At 32.5% G+C, this 20,444-nt stretch overlaps 2 protein-coding genes and 1 long non-coding RNA gene across 6 annotated transcripts; all 3 read right to left on the reverse strand.

Moving 5' to 3' along the window:
- Positions 1 to 598: 598 nt before the first annotated feature.
- Positions 599 to 6,777, reverse strand: LOC106774273 (BUD13 homolog). 4 transcript variants are annotated; one of them, XM_014661207.2, is made up of 11 exons: positions 6,556 to 6,777; positions 5,955 to 6,045; positions 5,760 to 5,831; positions 4,530 to 4,760; positions 3,515 to 4,424; positions 3,280 to 3,347; positions 3,130 to 3,191; positions 2,162 to 2,265; positions 1,387 to 1,459; positions 1,119 to 1,299; positions 599 to 1,020 (listed from the first exon to the last, which is right to left on the reverse strand). In XM_014661207.2, the coding sequence occupies exons 4-11, from the start codon at positions 4,717 to 4,719 to the stop codon at positions 935 to 937; spliced, it is 1,674 nt and encodes a 557-aa protein (XP_014516693.1). In that variant the 5' UTR covers positions 4,720 to 4,760; positions 5,760 to 5,831; positions 5,955 to 6,045; positions 6,556 to 6,777; the 3' UTR covers positions 599 to 934. The 4 variants fall into 4 exon arrangements, with proteins under 4 accessions (XP_014516693.1, XP_022641666.1, XP_014516694.1 ...); XM_022785945.1 differs by having other exon boundaries at positions 5,955 to 6,139; XM_014661208.2 differs by lacking the exon at positions 5,955 to 6,045.
- Positions 6,778 to 11,632: 4,855 nt separating this feature from the next.
- LOC111242499 lies at positions 11,633 to 15,426 on the reverse strand. The gene is made up of 3 exons (XR_002669586.1): positions 15,060 to 15,426; positions 14,879 to 14,960; positions 11,633 to 12,061 (listed from the first exon to the last, which is right to left on the reverse strand). It is a non-coding gene; the product is annotated as an uncharacterized LOC111242499 (long non-coding RNA).
- Positions 15,427 to 15,890: 464 nt separating this feature from the next.
- On the reverse strand, positions 15,891 to 19,669 carry LOC106773662 (sirohydrochlorin ferrochelatase, chloroplastic). The gene is made up of 5 exons (XM_022786328.1): positions 19,554 to 19,669; positions 17,499 to 17,567; positions 16,764 to 16,890; positions 16,567 to 16,659; positions 15,891 to 16,172 (listed from the first exon to the last, which is right to left on the reverse strand). The coding sequence occupies exons 1-5, from the start codon at positions 19,667 to 19,669 to the stop codon at positions 16,071 to 16,073; spliced, it is 507 nt and encodes a 168-aa protein (XP_022642049.1). The 3' UTR covers positions 15,891 to 16,070.
- Between the last annotated feature and the right edge of the window lie 775 nt (positions 19,670 to 20,444).

Raw genomic sequence — 20,444 nt, forward strand, 5'->3', positions numbered from 1 at the left:
ATCCTCTATTCCAGTAATTTTAATTTACCATCCAAACAAAATTAATTACACATTAGTTTTAAAATATTAGTATGTGAATCAAATGACAGAAAGGTAGAACACGAAATAATCATTTTTTAACCTAAGTTTATTTTTCAACCAATATTCCTAATGTTAATTCTTGAAAAATAAAGTCTAACAAAATCTGATATGGACATTGTTTTGGTTCGTAATCAAGGTTTCATAATCGAATCCGTTACATAACCAAAGTCTTTTCTTTTTGTTCTATTACTCCAAATACACACAATCTATATCCAAACCCTTGATACTTCAGGGTTTAAGAGATAAAGCAATTTACGCAAGAGTGCAACTATAAAATGAGGCATAATTAAAAAATTATTAACATTTTAGAAGTATTATCTGAGACAAATTTTAATTAATATAAAAACTACTTTTAATATAACCAGAATTATCAGATAAATTTAAACTAATTTAAAATAATGAAACTTAGGGAGTATTTTTATGCTTCCTGCTGTGAGGTTAGACTCAAATTTGGATCATCATAAAAATGAATTTTAGCTTTATTTAACAACACTTGATCCCCTAAAAGTTCGAATGAAACTCAAAAAAGACAGTCATCTTTTAAACTACAGTAGTGAAAAATGGTCTAAATTACATGGAACAACCTGTGATAACCTCTCAAAAACTCGAAAATATCACAACCAAGTTATAGCTAATCAAAGCAATTGAAATATGAGACTGAGGATCCGAATATTAAGACTAGTGAGATGCTGAGCATAACTAAGGCAGATAAATTTTTCCAGTAAAGATTGCACTTAGATTGATGGAACCAAAAAATTTCATCTGGACATATCAGCATCACATCCCTCAAACTCATATAGTTAACACAAACATGACTCCAGAATACTCCTTTGTGTCATTGTAGTGCCACTTTTTACATATCAGAGACGGACCAAAGATAAGCTTCTCTGTCTCTGGCTTGCCTCTCATTTGTTCTCTTAAACATATCCTTTTCGAACCCTGCAAACGGCAGTGATGAGTCAATCATTTAAGGCTATTCACATGAGAAAAGGGAAGGAAGAATCAAACTACAAAACGTATGGTGAATATGAACCAACCATTACTGCGATCAACACCATCCCAGTGTCGTCCGGGCCTTATACCATAGCGATTTGGGGCGGCGTCTAAACCTCTTTTTAACCAGCTGTGATTTGGAATATCCTGCGGGACTACAAAACCTGATTCCTTCATCTTCTCATTTTCCCCCAAGTTTGGAAGAACAGGCTCTGGATATTTTTTCTGCAAATGACAATTGGAACAGGAAACATGTAAAAACTGATCAAACTCCATCTCACACACCAAGCAACATGAAATCTTTTGCATTACCTTTACTAGATGTGCCATGGGGTCACCCCACCTTAATCTCTCCTTAAACATTTTGTCTAGTTCAGGATCATCTCTGTAAGAAACAAATGCACATACAGCATAAGAGACACTGAGACGAAAAGGAACAGAGAACCTTAATCAATGACATCAACTCACAATTAAACATCAGCATTCAAATAATGACAGTCCAGAAATTGCTCTCAATGGGATTTTAACTAACATACAAATAATTTTTAAGTATATTTCCATGCTGGTACATCGTAAACAAAGTAATATATGGCACTGACACCCCCCTAAAAACCGAAGTTAAGGTCAAACAGGTGTAAAAAAGACCATCTCGTGATTAAATGCATGATAATCCAGATTACCTTGATATATTTAATGATGGTCGTGAGTTTCTATTTAAATGATAGTCTAAATACATGAATGAGAACCAAAAAAAAAACTTTTATCTTCAGTATCCTGGAGCATAAAGTAAAATATGTATCAAAGAAGATGGATGAGGACAAAGCAATTGGGCTAGATATTATAATCGCTGAGGCATTAAAGAGTCAACGATAGAGAGACAAGAGTTGGCTCACAAAAATTCTTTCACAAGATTACCAGGTTTAAGAAAATTTCAAACCACTAGAGAAGCACTTAAATCCCCCTATTCATTATAATTTTAAGAATAATTGTCACCAACTCGTATCCCATATACACATGTTATTTTGTATACCCCATATAATGATTTTGAACAATCTAGAAACCATGTTTCTAAGTACTTTATGCATACCTAGTACGTGCAAAAGGCTTCTCCTTCTCAAGTTCCAGTTCCTTCAGTCTGGCCTCAGCTTCACGCTTTTGAGCTAAGCCCTTACCCCATTCTATTTCTATCTCCTGAAAATCACAAAGATAGCCAAGAATTCAGCTTACCAGTTTTGATGGAGAATCATGAATAACATCAATGTTGTGAGATATACTTGAGATTTTAGAGAACTTAGTGAGTCTCTTGCTACTGACTTATGTATATATTGTATTCATATATAAAAGGTAGCGTTCAAAAACAAAAGAAAAGAGGATAGGGGTCAGCCTATGATCCTTCAAGATAATATATCAAGAAACAGCTTTATAAAAAGCTCAACAACAGATAAAAAGGACTATTTTAACACACTTTAGAAGTAACATTCAACTTACATTACACCGCAGGGACCAAATGACAACAAATATGACACGGTTTCATGTCCTTTTTCATGCAATTGTAATATTAGTAGAAATAATATATTTAAAAAAGAACCAATAATATATTTTAGTTAAAATGTATTTCCATGGAACAGATAACTTACTGCTCCATTTTACTACACAATTTTAGATAACTCACCTAGTCACAATATATTAATCAATCTTACTCTTTTGGATGTAATTTGATCCTTATCATTTCTTTTGTTCTACCAAGTCAACAAACCTCCTAATCTGTTGCATGTAAGTCTTACAAAATCAACCTTTTCATTATGCTCACTGCACATTACTAAGTCAATCTTCACACCATCATTGAAATGCCAGAAAATATCCAAGTGAACAAAACAAACTAAGTATCTTTTCGGCCACTCATTGCATACAAACAAAAAAAGGATCCTCAGAAGGAATCATACTTTCTTCACATATATGATATGCAGCCAGTTAGTTACCCATTAGAAGCATACCAAAAGCTACATCTAGAAACGATATAACAATGCTGAAAAAATTATGCAGTGCACCAAATACCTTGGGTTTTTCTTCTACTTTCTGCTTTGATTTCAAGTATTCCTCCTTCGAAATGCGTACACCTGCAAAATTCAGCATTTTGTTTTACAAAGGCGTCAAATCAGATAGATTGAACAAAAACATCAACAAAAATCTGACTACAATTTTGACCTTTTATTTTATCACGATATACAGGCTCAGCACCACGTCCACTAATGGAAGGGTCCATCTGGTTAAATCTGCACAAAACGTAGTTATCAATGCTATGGAGTAACGTGAAGCAACTGACACCAAAACTTCCATAGAAAGACAGAGGGAGCAACGAGCATTTATATTTGTATAACTGAAAGAAGGGTTTCAATTATATGAAAGGGGAATTGCAAGATTAAAACAACTGAACAATTACCTCAACATATCATCCCTCTTCTTTTTTTCAATCTCGTCGCTTATATCCTTACCAGAAATTAGACCTGTTTTACTAGCTGGCTTTGATGAATCCTTAGTATTTTTCCTTGGTGGAGATAGGTCAGGATCCAAAGATGGATGTGAACCAACTTTAACTGAAATACTGGACGAACCCAGTCTTCCGACATTCTTCTGAACTTTCCTTGGGGGTGAAAGGTCTGACACTACAGATCCATGTAAAGCATCTTGAGAAGGAGAATCATGACGACCACGTCGAGGTGGAGATAGATCTTGAGGTGAATGGTGGCGAGAATCAGAAAAACCAGATCTTGCAACATTCTTTTGGATTCTCCTTGGGGGTGAAAGGTCAGGTGCCACGGATCCACGCAAAACATCTTGAGATGGAGAATCATGACGACTCCGTCTAGGTGGAGAGATATCTTGCAAATCAGAAGTCTCATAACCGTGTCGGTCTCGTTGTGATGGAGAGAAATCTTCAGGTGAACGAATACCAGAAACATCAGGCAAACCAGTTCTTGCAGCATTGTTCAAGTTTTTCCTTGGGGGTGAAATGTCTGATGCCACAGATCCACGTGAAAAATCTTGAGGGGGAGAATCATGACGACGTCGTCGAGGGGGAGAGATGTCTTGCAAATCTGAAGTCCTATAATCTGGTGATGGGGTGTCATTGCGTCTCAACTGCTGACCAGGTGATAAATCAGCACTTTTTCTTTTACGGGGAGGAGACATATCAATGTTTGAGTCGATAAAATCATCAGGTTTAGAGGAAAGTGAAACCCAACCACTTCCATCCTCAGATATAGCATGATAAGGACGTCTCGCCCTCAGCTGCTCAAGCCTCTTCATACGCTTCACATCAATGTCTTCATCAACTAGTGGTTTCTCTTCGTCTACATAAACCAATAAAATTTGGTTATATGAAATAATATTATATACAGAAACCAGTAATGGTAAATTCTCTAATATGAACGAACATTTATATTTTTATAATATACCAGATGAATTATCATTGTTTTCTTCTCCAAGATCTACGGGTTTCTGCCACATTGGATCTTCATCCACGACTAATAAGCCAGTGGTTTGTGGTTGACTTTTCTTCTTCTGCTTCTTCTTTTTTTTCTTCTTCTCTTCTTCTGTGTTACTTTCATACCGTTTCAAATAATCCTTCAATGAACTGGACCCCATTTTTAAGTCAACAATGTCCACAGTTCAGCCTCTACGGTTACCTACCACAGTGTAATGTTTTATTAGGTGATGATTCACAGACTTTTAGAAAATAAAAAGTAGTAAACCTGAGACTCTAATCTATATAGCATCCAGCCATAACAAACTCATGAATGATATCTCCATTATATTATTTAGGATATAATAATTGATTATCTAATATCTCTGAGATATTATGATATAATAAGTGATTATCTAACATCTCTAAGATAATAATACTTGATTATGAAGTATTATCATATAATAGTATATTGGTGATATCAATTATTATAACATGAAATAAGATTATTTCACCCTTCATCTTCTTCCTTTATTTATAGGATTATAACAATGCAAGACAACTAAGATTAAAATGGAAAACACTCATACACAACTCATGCCCAACTAATATGCAACTCACTCAACTAAGTCACACACAAGCTAATTATTCTAACATTCCTCCTCAAGCTGGAACATACAGATTGTATGAACTAAGTTTGGAATAGATAAACTCAATCTGAGATCTCTTTAAGAACTTAGTCAATACATATGTAAGTTGGTCATTTGATCCAACAAAATCAACTTGTTTCGAAAGAGACAATAGACGTTGGTAGTTCAGCTTAGAACAAGATGCACATATGCTTTGTCGAGAGAGAATGTCTATAAACCAAATTGGACTCACAAACCAGTGTAGCCAAAGAGATACATGACTCGTCTTCAAGCGTGTGCGACAAACATATGACAATGGTCAACGAATAGCAAAAGTGCAAACACAGATTGACGAACAACTAACTGCAGCTTATGGAAAAACCAAGGATATTAGAAGTCTAAAATACTTCTTAAGAATTAAAGTAGCTCATTCAAAATATGGAGTTGTAATCTCCCAAAGGAAGTATGTCCTTCATAGTTTACAAGAAACATGCATGATTGATTATAGACCGGTAGACAGTCCTATGGACCCAAATAAGAAATTAGCGACAAAAGAAAACATTATTTCATGGACAAGTAAGAAACCGCCTTACCCCTGAAGGATGGGGCTAACTGTAAAAAAGGCCAGGCCTTGGGGCTCCGAAATAAATTGACAGCTCTACTTTCTACAAGAGAAAAATAAGAAAAGTTGAAATTAGCTTACACAAGAGCTAATTTGAAGAAACTCTCCATATAAAGCTTTTCCAATTTTTTTAATTTTACTTGCGTATAAGCTAATTTTCACTTACGGAGAAGTCAAGTTCATTTTTCTCTTCTTGCTTTCTCCGGTAGAAGAACTTATAGAGAAGTTCATTCAAACAGGCCAATACACAGCGACTCCTACCCAAACGGGACCAAGCTAATTTAGACAGAGCTAAGTTATGCATAACCACAATACCACTACTATCAATCTGCATAAATCTCAAGAGAACCACTGGCAGTGGAGTTTTTTTATCAATTAACAAGAAATAATAATACCCAATTACTAACTACGCGCATTAATAATATACCTGCCACGTTCACACGTTCACACGTTCAAAACACAATCAAGTAACCAAGATTATCATCACATACAAACTACAATTCTTTTGGTTTATCTTTTAGATAAACAATTTGAGGCTTTTTTTCTTTAAAGAATATTAAACCAAAATAAAGGAATAAATAGCCACTTTGAGCTGAAAACGTTTCATAGAAGAGGTTACTTTCTACAACCCTGCTACAATTATTATTATTTTGAAATGCGAATATGAGAGCAAACCTTATTCTCATTTCATGTTACAGCCAACAGTAACTCCAAAAAAAGAATGATAAATTGAGATCCTAACATAGAATCAGAAATAAAAACGGTACCTTTACACACTGAGAATAAGAGGTTGAGAAGTGCACCGTCAACGTCAAATCCTCGCAACGTTCAACCTAGAGAGAGAGAGTGTGTGAGAGTGTGAGAGAGAGAAAAATGATTTTCGAAGCAAGAGAGAAGAAAGGAGAATTAAGGAAATTGGGGATTTAGGGTACGCTTTGAAGGAAGGAGATCAATGCTAACGCTCTCAGCTTCTCCGACGAATTTAAATTTGTTTAGAGCTTATTTATTTGTATATAAACAATTATAAGCAAGATTGTTTAATTAATTAATTTTATATATATATATATATATATATATATATATATTATTTTAAAAGCTACGTTTTTTAAAATAAAGTTAATTAAAATCACCTAAAAAGTAAATTCGGAATCGAAATTGCAATTTTATATTGTAATTAAATTATCAGTTAAATCTTATAGGAAACATATGACTCACCATTTTTCAGGAGAAGAATAAGAAAAGAGTGAGTGAATAGATTTGAGGATAAATTAATTCATTTTTATTTGAATGAATTTAAACTAAATAAGAGTAGATTTAGAAGTAAAATTTATAAAAATTATTATAAGATTTGATTGATATGACAGATAAAAAAATTTATTTAATCGATAGAAATTGAATATTACTAAAATGTTCCTAATTATTAAAGTAATATAAAATGACAATTGTTAATGTTATATTTAATTATAAAAATGCTTACAAAGAGTAAAAAATTAACATTAATTATTAAAATTAATTTTATTATTTAATGTTATATCCAGTAGCATTTTCTTATAAACAACATCTTTAGACACATACAAAAGTAAATTTAAGACAAAAACCAGTTTCTATCATCTATCAAAGCCTTCAAATCCATTACATTCATCCCTTCGATTCATCCTCCCAATTCCCCAATTTCTTTTTGGTTTGCAAACCTTAACCCAACCATCGTAACCTTGATAGCCACATGTATTTCACCATTTCTTCATAAACCTGCAAGTAAAATCCAACTTCTTCTGTTGAAACCCTAGGTTCAAATAGTCTATCTACTAAAGCTTCATTCTGCTCCAGACCTTCGTCGTCATTCTCGCAACTGAAATAGTAGCGAGTCACAACCGTGTCACCAGCTTGCTCGATCTCCACCATTGTCATACTCGTCGGCCATCACAAGTTGTAACGCCCCGACAACTTACAGGACTGCTGACTGCCCTCACACATCAACACGAGGCTTTCCAGTGTGCTTTGCCCTCACTCACACACTTTTCGAGAAAACTTTCCGGAAGGTCACCCATCCCATAATTACTCTAGGCTAAGCACGCTTACCCATGGAGTTCTTATGAGTTAGGCTACCGAAAAACAAATGCATTTGTTGATATGAGTAGCCAAATCAATTCCTTTAAGCTATCATTCAACTGTATAGTCTCATACCTATACAGTCTCTAGATCCCTCTTATTCCAGTGTATGTTCAATTCGTCCATGTACCCCTTCCACTGGAAGACTGTTAGGAGTCGCTCCTTGTCTGTGCCCCCTGCACCATGCCTCTTGCACCGACGATCACTCCCTGCCCTCGTCAGTGCCCGGGTGTCACATGCCCATCAGTTTCCGCTCTAGTTCGTCCTCGAACCACACCGTACTGGGAGAGGCTAGGCTCTGATACCATTTGTAACGCCCCGACAACTTACTGGAACTGCTGACTGCCTCCACACATCAACATGAGGCTCTCCAGTGTGCTTTGTCCTCACTCACACACTTTTCGGGCGGAAAGTGTGTGAGTGAGGACAAAGCACACTGGAAAGCCTCGTGTTGATGTGTGGGGGCAGTCAGCAGACCCTGTAAGTTGTCGGGGCGTTACACAAGTCATGGAGGACGCCGCCACCACAGAATCTGCAAAACGCCACCGCTCGACATCGCCTTTGAGGACGCGAGTTACGATGAGTGTTGCCCTTGGTCGCGACGCTTGTCGCCAAATCGCTCCAGATCGGCAAACCCTTCGTCGTCGTCGCCGCTGCGGCGCTTGTCGCCAAACCCTTGCCTCCAGCTCCATACCAACCTTGTTGCTCGAAGGAAGTGAATATGAATAAACTGGAACCGAATATGCGACGTCAAAGTGAGGTGCATAAACATGGAATCGAATACGCAGCAAATAACCGAATGCAACATTGTTCGAAGTGGTTCTGCATAATGGGAACCAAATACCACTCCATGGTAACTGAATACCTCTCCTTTGTCAAGTTATCTCAAGCCTAGAATTGAATGTCACTTGATGCGAATCGAATGCAACGTCTTTGTGAATCCTTTGTAGGAGTGGAATCGGTTCTGTGTAAAAGTGAATCGATTACGTATATTAAACTCATATGTATAGATTGAATTTTATAATACATTGAGGGCACAACTGACTTTTTACTACTAATCCCTCTAAATCTCTCCCCTTTCGCGGGTGATCAGGAAGCTCACTAGTGCAAAAATAACGTATAATGTCACACATTTAACGTCGAACTACTCAATAGCCATAGTTAAAAATGACCGGTGGCATTTTTATAAATAAACGTCGTTTAGAATTATAATTCGACATAAAAGAATATAAAATGTTGAATGCCCCAACGTTAGACATTAAAAGGTTAGTAAATTCAAAAAAATTTAAGCGGGAGATTGAAAATTCATTCACTTAATCTTAGCGCGCAAGACCCTTTTCTCTGCTCAAACTTTTTTCGAACGAAGTTTGACGACCATCACATGTAATCTTTCTTTCATTTGATACAAATGCGTGTTAATTAACTACTTTAGGTATGATTTTCGTTTGTTTCACCGATTATTTTTGTGTTCTTGTCCTTCATAGGCGCGTTCTGCTTTCTCTCTCACTGATGACAACACTTTATTCCGATGAACCCGGATTAGTTTTCGTTTTCGTTTTTGTTTTGAAGAACTTATTTGTTGATAACTTGTTTGTTATTTTTTTGTTGAACTTGTTTGTTGTTGTTGTTTTATTGAACTTGTTTATTGTTATTGTTTGATTGAACTTCTTTGTTGTTTGTTATTATTCTTTGATTATTCCTATATTACTGTTCTCATAGTTCAAATTTTATAAAATACCAAAAACTTATAATTGTTGTTTTTTCTGCTTTTCAAGTCTAATAGAGCTGTAAAAAGGATTACAATTAATTAAAAAAATACAAGAAAATTAATTAACGTTGTATATTGACAAAATTCGACGTTAAACTAACGTCAAATTTTTTAAATTCGACGTCAATTTAACGTCTCCTATTATGATGTCGATATCGAATTCGACGTGAAAGGCCAAAAATATTCGACGTTATAGGTTATTTTTGTACTAGTCTCCATCCCGCAAATTTGTCTTCACGGTTCGTTGCTTTTCCTCTTAAACGAACACGCAATTCGCTTCATTTCATCGCTCACAAACCCACATAAACAGTACAATCTATTCATGTGAACACATCATAAGTTACATAAAATTCGTGAAAGATGCCACAAATTGAATATTTAAAAAGAAAAAATATTTTGCTAACATAAATTTTGTAAATTTATATTGATAAAAAATAATAATGTATTATAAATTAATTGGCTTCTAATACAAATATTTTTAATGATTACTTCTGATATTAATGATGTGAAATTATCGTTTTTCTTATTAACTCTCTTTTAATTTCTATATATGAATTTTGGTGGTTGAAATTAATGTTGTAAACATGTGCTTAAGAATGTTAGTTTATCAAACTAAAATTTAATCATGTTTATGTTTTTTAACAGTAACAGATAGAACATTTTTGCTTATGTTACATTTTTGGCCTATGTGTATAAATGTTTTTGTAAATAAGTAATTGCTGAGAAACATTAAGTTATAAGACGAAACATTGTTGTTGTTTCTAGTTCAATTCTCTTTTTTGGTGTTTTTGTGACAAACGAACGTATTGTTACATTGAATTTCTTTATAGTATCGAGAGGTAGGTTCGTTCACTAAGAGTGAGAGTATCTCATTCTTGTGATTAGTATTGTGTGTGTGGCTTTAGTGTACAATTTTGAAAATATCACAGAAGTAATGAAGGTATCTTACTGATGTTTTCAATTTACAGGTTCAAGATGGTTGGAAATAAAAGCATTATTCAAGGTGCACTTTCGATGTTCATAACGGATGTGGTGATGAATGTGTTTGAAGACCTAGGAAACAAAACTAAAAAGAAGTCAAGAAACATTACAAGAATCTTCAAATGCTATACAATAAGGCGAAATTTCTCATTTACCCAATGTATAGATAGTATTTTTTTTAATTAATAAATACTAAAATAGAGTGTTTTATTTAAAAAAGTATTATCTTTTAGTTAACACTTATTTAAATAAGTGTTATCTTTTATTCTAAATTTAAAATATAAAATAATTTTCCAATAAAATATTTTGAAAGATATAAAATATTTTTTAAAAAAATATATAAAGTATTGGTTCTATTAGGTATAAACCTACATTATCTATTGCTTCTATTATATATAAAAGAAATATAAAATATTAAGAAAACATGAGAAAGATAAATGTCTAAAAAAAAATGTTCATTAGTATAAAAATAAATGACCATAACATATATAATCGTTAAGTCGTCGAATGTCATGACATGACTTGCTTTATAAGATAATATATACGGCCATAACATATATATCATATCAGTATCTATAAACATGTACATCATCATAACATAACCTATAAATATGTACTAACTACATATAAACATCAATCTTCCTAACTTTCATGATTTGATTGTCACGATATTGTTAACATCTACAACTAAACAAATACTACAAGAAAGAAAAATAATATAGAATTGATTAATTAAATTTTTACTACAAATTAATTATAACAATAAAGATAATTTACATAAGTTGGAATTGTCTCTCCTTCAAAGTATGTGATAATTTCCTTATCGACACACGTAATATCCACAATCCACAATCATTGTCATTCGATTATTTTGGACACTAGAAAACCAAAAGTTAAAAACATCCTTATAATTTGAACATAACAACAAACAAAAACTCCAATAAACTTCAAACAATTTCAGTGCATGACAACAAACAACTATATATATATATATATATATATATATATATATATATATATANTATATATATATATATATATATATATATATATATATATATATCATATACAAGTTTAAACTCTTAATAGTAAGTCATGTTTTTATTACAACCGTATACTCCTCCAACCAATTTCACAATAATACAAGTTATTCACATAATCAGTACAATGCAATAAGAAAATAAGTCTTTAATCATTCAAAAATACAATTTATTCATCTAACCAGTATAATGCAGGAAACCACAACGTAAACTAAAGGTCACATAAGGTAATTCAGCAATTTAATTATTAGAGTCAAGATTATACTACCTATAAAATATACTATAGTAATGTACCTTAATTGATGCCCACTTGATATTGTTTGACTTAGACTTTCAAACCATGTATTTGTTTGAGTTCGATAGGTTTGTATAACCCTAGTGAATAAATAAAATTAAAGCATATATAAATAAAAACAATACAACTAAAATATACATATATGTGAACTAAAAGTATACAAGACGTATATTCTTACATGTCAAACAATTTCTTCAAATATGATCTCACACTAATGTCTACCACCATTGGGTCAAGATAATGAATTATCTTTAATTTAAGAATGATTCTTAGCAAGACCCAATGTTGACTACAATTTGAAATGAATAAAAAAAAATGTAGAATGTGCATCAAACTTTGAAAATAATACATTGTTGTTAAAGTAAGGTATTACCTAGAATTAATAAGAATAATAACAAACTTATAAATCACCCCATTATTAAGAAAAAGAGTAACTATTTTTTGCATTTTGTCTTTCATTGATAACTCATGTGTTATGATTTGGAGTGATAAAAAAAATAAAGAATGCCTTATCATTTGGGTTAACAAAATTTTGATATAGATATCTTATAAAAGAACATATAAAAATGTATTAATAATATGATAAAGTGTCAATCTAAAAATGAAGTTAATGATAAAAAATGGTATATATTGTACATGATATATATAAAAATTTTAGTTATACTTAACCATGCACAGTTAATAACAACATATTTGCAATATTAAACAAATGAGGAATCTAATCACAAACTTTTACATGGCTAGTGCAACTACAATTTCTATATATATCGAGTACATGTTACTTTTTATCATTAACTTCATTTTTAGATTGTCACCTTATCATATTACTAATACATTCTTATATTTTTTTATAAGGTACCTATATCAAAATTTTGTTAAGACAAATGATAACACGTTCTTTTTTTTATCAACCAAAATCACAACACATGAGTTATCAATGAAAGACAGAATGCAAAAAGTAGTTACTCTTTTTCTTAATAATGGAGTGATTAACAAGTTTGTTCTTGTACATATTAATATCAAGTAATACCTTTACAATTTTATGAACAATGTATTATTTTCAAAGTTAGATGCACGAATTCTAATTTTGTTGGTTCATTTCAAATTGTAGCCAACATTGGATTTTGCTCGAAATCAATCTTAAACTGGAGATAATTCATTATCTTACCAAATGAAGATAAACATTAGTATAAGGTAAGATTTGAAGCAATTGTTTGACATGTAATAATATATGTGTTATATGCTTTTAATGGTATTATTTTTACTTATACATGCTTTAATTATTCAAGGGTTATACAAATTTATCGAACTTAAACATAATACATGGTTTCAAAGTCTAAGTCAAACAATATCAAGTGAATATCAACCAAGGAACATTACTTTAATGTGTTTTATGTGTAGTGCGCTCTTAGCTGTGATAATTAAATCGTTGAATAATCTTATGTGACTTTTAGTTCGCGTTCATGAATGGTTGAAGACTTACTTCCTTGTTGCATTTTACTAGTTAGGTGAATAACTTATATTATTGTGAAACTAGTTAGAGATGTATATGGTTGTAATGAAAGCATGACTTACTATTACGAGTTTAAACTTGTATATGATATATAGTTGTTTATTACCATGCATTGAATCTGTTTGGAGTTTAATGAAGTTCTGGTATGTTGTTATATTCAAATTATAATTTTTTTTTTCTACTTTTGGTTTTCTAGAGTCCAAACCAACCTAACAACAATGATTGTGAATATTATCTGTGTCAATATATGAAGGAAATTATCACATACTATAAAGGGAAAACAATTTCAACTTATGTAAGTTATTTTCATTGTCATAATTAATTTGTAGTAAAAATTTAAATGACAAATTTTATTATTTTTCTTCTTTACAGTGTTTTTCTAGTTGGAGATTTCATACTTATAGGTACAAATATGATATATATATATATATATATATATATATATATATATGTATATTATCTTATGGAGTAATGTCATGTCATGTACTGGACGACTCAACGATTATGTTTTAAGACCTTTGTTTTTGTTATATTTTTTTTTTTATGTTTTATATTCTTTGTGTATAAAGTAGAACCAATAGATAACACATGTTTGTACATAATATAACCAATATTTTATAGTATAATCGTTAAGTCGTTCAAAACGTATCATGACATGACATTGCAATAAGACAATATATAGAACCATAACATATGTATCTTATGAGTGCCTATAAGCATGTACATCATCATAACGTAACCTATAAGCATGTACTAATTACATGTAAACACCTATCTTCCCTAGCTTCAATCATTTGATTGTCACAATATTATTGACATCTACAATTAGGAAAATAATACAAGAAAAATAATATAAAATTAGTTAATTAAATTTTTACTACAAATTAATTATGACAATGAAGATAATTTACATTAGTTAGAATTATCCTAGTAAGTGATAATTTCTTTCATATATCGACATTCATTATACCCATAGTCATTGTCGTTAGGTTGTTTTGGACACTAGAAAACCGAAAGTAAAAAACATTTTTGTAATTTGAACATAATAGAAAACCAAAACTCCAATAAACTCCAAACAGATTCAATGCATGGTAACAAACAACCATATACCATATACAAACTTAAACTCTTAATAATAAGTCATGTTTTCATTACAAGCATATACTCATCCAAGTAGTTTCACAATAGTACAAGTTATTCACCTAACCAGTACAATGCAACAAGAAAATAATAAGTCTTCAAGCATTTAAGAGTACAAGTTATTCACTTAGCCAGGACAATGCAAGTAGCCACAATGTGAACTAAAGGTTGCATAAGGTCATTCAACAATTTATTTATGACAATCAAGACTATACTACACATAAAACATACTATATAAATGTACCTTAATTGATGTCCACTTGATATTGTTTGACTTAGACTTTGAAACTGTGTATTCTGTTTGAGTTCGATAGATTTATATAACCCTAGTGAATAAATAAAATTAAAGCATGTATAAGTAAAAACAATACAACTAAAAGTATACATATATGTTAACTAAAAGTATACAACACATATATTCTTACAAGTCAAACAATTTCTTCAAATCTTATCTCATACTAATGTCTACCACCACTGAATCAAGATAATGAATTATCTCCTATTTAAGATTGATTCTGAACAAGACTCATTATTGGCTACAATTTGAAATGAATCAAAAAAATTAGAATTTGTGCATGTAACTTGGAAAATAATACATTGTTGATAAAGTTGTAAAATGATATTACTCATATATTAATAGGTGCAATAACAAATTTATCAATCACTCTATTATCAAGAAAAAAGGGTAACTATTTTATGTATTTTGTCTTTCATTGGTAGTTCATGTATTATGATTTGAGGTAATAAAAAAAAAGAACACCTTATCATTTGACTTAACAAAATTTTGATATAAATACCTTATAAAAGAAAGTTATAAGAATGTATTAGTAATATGAAAAAGTGTCAATCTAAAAATGATGTTAATGATAAAAAGTAATATATGTTGTGCCATATATATATATATATATATATATATATATATATATATAAATTGTAATTGTACCTAGTCATACATAATTAATAACAACATATTTCCAATATTGAGCAAATACGGAATCTAATCGCAAACTTTTACACTATTGTCCAATTCTGATGCAACTTGGAGTAAGAAAAATAAAACATGACATCAGAATAAATATATAACATAATATTGCAACTTGATCTGCATAATTGATAATTTGCCATTGGAAATTATTTCATCTAACTATATTAAACATAGTCAACTTGACTACATTTGGGAAGCATGGCATGGTGGATAAGAACAAATTTGCTTTCAAACGAGAAGAATGTGCTTAAGCAACCACTTAACAATCGACTTAATGAATCATTGGCAGATTTGGAGACTAGATTGGAACTGCAATGTTTGACCTACTAGAATCCACATATAACCTCACTGAATTCACAACTTCAGAACACTTGCAACTCAATTTACAGATTCCTTGGTTCCCAGGCTCATCTAAATCAGAACAGTATTCAAAAGAATCTAGTTTCACAAACTAATAGAGCCTGCATTTTGCAGTCCCTGCACAGACTGAACACTCATCTACATCTCGAGCCACATGCTTTATGCAGTGCTTGATTCTATCATTCACAACATCCTGCAGCACAAGATCCTTAAAGTTCAAAATGACATACACAATACAGCCCTGAGAAAAAGGAGAGTTGAAATGTGAAAAGCTCATAGAGGATAGAAGCATGTGAAAAGCTCTATTGGCGACAGAAAAACTACATCAACCATTGCTATGGCCACAAGATGGTTAGGACACTTTGTGAGAGGATAGTTGAAATCTTAAGCAAATTAGCGTGTTTGAAATTTCATCTAATACACACGTTTAAAAAACCACATCAAATTAGATACTTTACACACAGAATTTACAGAGTCTAGGTTCCAACAGATGAATGTAAACTTTATAAAGGCGAAAAAAAGATGCACCAAAATGTTTAACAATTCAATTACGGAAACTTATTATACATACGATAGTTGTATCATACCACAAGTAGTTCATGTAATCCGAGGGGTGCAGTTACATTGTACGACACATCTGGGTGTTCCTTCGCTGCCTCTGCGCTTAAGGAAGGAATGTCCTGTGTAATGGTGGCGTTTAAATTTTTTGCCTATTTTCTATCCTCATGAAGTCAAAGGATCATTTTGACAATTTATAGAAAGGTATGAGTTCATGTAGACCTACCTGACTCCAATGCCTTCCAGGAGAGAGAAAAAAGGGACTAACAATAATTCGATGTGCACCTCGTTGAACGCAAGATTGAAAAGCATCTCTTATTGATGGCTCTGCTAACTCCTGTAAACGTATAATACTTTTATAAAGCATAAAAAATTCGGTCCATAGTTACAATTTTCTCAAGAAATGACATGACTAAATGCACAGAGAATTTCATGTTATTACTCTAGCTATTTCTAACAGTTAGATCTAGATCCCAGATCAGACATGAAGAAAAGACAAGCAGCTCAACACTATTCCCTCATCAATGAAAATTATGTTTTATTGTGCAAGCCATACAGCTCAAGGAAAACGCTAAAAATCCTAAAATAATGCTAGACTAATTCACATGCTAGAGAGTGATTTCAAGACCAAAGAGGCCTTATCCTAAAATTCATGCAAGAGATGACAATTAATAAATAGACTAAGCTACAGAAGATTCAAGTATCTATCTACAATCATTCAGATTTCATGTTTTATCTTAATATACTCTTTCTATGCTTGAAATGATGAAAAACTCAACAGATTATAGATAATTACCATGTGAGAAGGCTACACTATCTCATAACCAGTTTTATACTTAAACATCTCCATAAACTCGTCTGACATTCAAAACAACACAACATTTAGACATCGAATTAAAGCATTCCTGGTACATAATCAATTTCAGAAAACATAGATACGTAATAGATGGGTTTGGCTTACTAAGCATCAAATTGGACTCTTTGCGACGCGAACCATGATCCACAATTATCACTGCATCTCCGCGACCTACTTCACCAAAGTTTTCTCTGAAGCCGCCATTTGGAGTGCTCCGACACAAAAATCCACTCAAATTTCGAGGCTTGGAAGAACAGCAGATAGAATTTGATGACTTGATGGGCAGACATCTAGGATTTGTTCCAGTTTCATATGAAGAAAAACCTTATTCTCATTTCATGTTACAACCAACAGTAACTCCAAAAAAGAATGATAAATTGAGATCCTAACATAGAATCAGAAATAAAAACGGTACCTTTACACACTGAGAATAAGAGGTTGAGAAGTGCACCGTCAACGTCAAATCCTCGCAACGTTCAACCTAGAGAGAGAGAGTGTGTGAGAGTGTGAGAGAGAGAAGAATGATTTTGGAAGGAAGAAGAAGAAAGGAGAATTAAGGAAATTGGGGATTTAGGGTACGCTTTGAAGGAAGGAGATCAATGCTAACGCGCTCAGTTTCTCCAACGAATTTAAATTTGTTTAGAGCTTATTTATTTCTATATAAATAATTATAAGCAAGATTCTTTAATTATTAAATATATATTATTTTAAAATAAACGTTTTTTAACATAAAAAAGATAATTAGGACCCTAAAAAGTAAATTGGGAATCGAAATTGCAATTTTATATTGGAATAAAATTATTAGTTAAATCTTATACGAAAACATATAACTCACTAAGTTACACAAAGTACGTGGAAGATGCTACAAATTGAATATTTAAAAAGAAAAAATATTTTGCTATCATAAATTTTGTACATTGATATTTGTAAAAAATAATAATGTATGATAAATTTGTTGGCTTCTAATACAAATATCTTTAACGATTAATTCTGATATTATCTCTGACAAAGGACTTCGCAAAAGACACGCAAACTTGGCTGTATAGTGTTAGTGTGGAGCACTGTAGTGTTGTAGAGTGTACTATAACATAACACTAAACATAACATAACTAAACATAAGGAAAACACTAAACATAACATAACTAAACATAAGGAAAACACTCACTACCAATGTTGTCGAACCTTTCCCCTGTAGTTGTCTATGGTTTGTGAGGGCTTAGTGCAAAGCGGATAATATTTTACCATATGTGAAGATCTATGTATCGTATCTCCTCCTTCTAACATGTTGGTCATACGTTATCCATGCTCTTTCACCTTATTCATCGTTTTCATCCAAAACAAATCTAAAATTTTAAACAATAGAGTATTATTCAATTTTCCATATAATAATTTATATTTATACATAATAATATGAGTGTTTTAGGTTAATTAAGAGTACACAGAATTAAGGATATCAAATTCGAGAATTTACGTAAACTCGTGAAAGTTGAATAAACTCGACTCGTAAAATCAACTTGTAAATTCATAAGAGTTTACTTCAGATGAAAAATAAGTTTAATATCTATTTTGACCCCTAGATATGTACGATGTGTTCAAAGTTGTCCTCTTTTTTTCAAAAGTTCATAAACATTCTATATTTTGCAAAAATGGTTCAAGTAGATCCTTTTGGCTTATGGCGTTAAAAAAATTAACGGAGAGTTGCTTTCCTGTCAAAACCCGAATGAGTTGTACAATTTTTAATATTACATGGCATTCTTGGTTTTTACACTATGCATTTCCCTCATTCTTCTACACCTTCCTCCTCCTCTTCAAATCTCTGTCTCTGGTAAAAAAAAAAAAAAATCTTTTTCTCTCTGCTTTGTCAAACTCCACCATTTCTTCCTACCTCTGCGCCCTCACCCTACACCCTCACCTCATTAGAACAAAAATTTTAACGGAGAGTTGTCGTTGTCCTCTCCCTTTTGTGAGCATTCTGATGGCCAACTAATGCCTACGAGCTGAAGAATTTCCTCCGACAATAGTTACAAGAGAAAATAATTAACAAAAAAGAATGACAACAATAATTAAGGAAGATGAAGATGGAGATCATGGCCAAGGCATCAGTTGTCAAAAAGAGATTCCCTTTTGGGCCTCAGGTGGGGTCCGTAATAACCGACGTACCATTTCACGAACTTCCGGAGACCAGTGGGGAGATCGATCGTGGGTTTGAAAGAGAAATCGCGGAAAGCCAGGCTCACATTGGCGTGTGTGTAAGGGATGTCGCCGTTTGAAGGCATCTTGATCACGTGTTTTCAGGCTTTGGTGTTGATCAGCAACCGTTCAAGAATGGAGACCAAGTTCCCCACTAAAACCGGGGAGGTGTTGCCCAGATTGTAAATCCTCAACTGGGTTGGCCCACACTTCTTCCCACCGCTCCCGGTGCTCTTCTTAGCGGTGTCTAGAGCCCTGAGGCACCCTTTCACGATATTGTCAAAGTAGGTGAAGTCATGTTGGTGTGACTTTCACCATTGAACTCTTCGTCACTGTGATTCAATTTGAGGGTCAAGTCAAGGGATAGAGAACCTGAATCGGGATCAGTCTTTGTGAGACAGGAGGAGCTGGTGTTCTCCAAAAAATCTTGTGGTGTTTCTTGCAGCAATACATTTTATCCAACTTGGTTGCAAATTTTGAAATCTTCTTCAGGTTCCAGGTTCAAGTTTGGCGTCATCATTATCATCTGCTATGAGCTAACTTCTTTCATTGTAAGCAATTGTAATGAATCGAATAGACTTTTGCTTCATTCGGCTTACCATCTGCATTGATGATGAAGCACGTTATCTGTTATGACAAAGTAAAGCTGAGAACATACAAAACTCTGTTATAAACAAAATAATGAGGTTTTCCATCCCAGTAAAACAAAATTGAGTAAACAAATAAAAAACGGTTAAATTATTTCTAAATTGAAGCGAAGTTCATTTCTCTGATCTCATAACCTCAACATTAAACACAGAAAGGGGAAAAAGGGATTAGGGTTTGGGAAACAACGTGCGATTATGGATTTTACAGCAGAGA

The sequence above is a fragment of the Vigna radiata genome, chromosome 9, assembly GCF_000741045.1.
Source record: "Vigna radiata var. radiata cultivar VC1973A chromosome 9, Vradiata_ver6, whole genome shotgun sequence".
NCBI classification, from domain to species: Eukaryota; Viridiplantae; Streptophyta; class Magnoliopsida; order Fabales; family Fabaceae; genus Vigna; species Vigna radiata.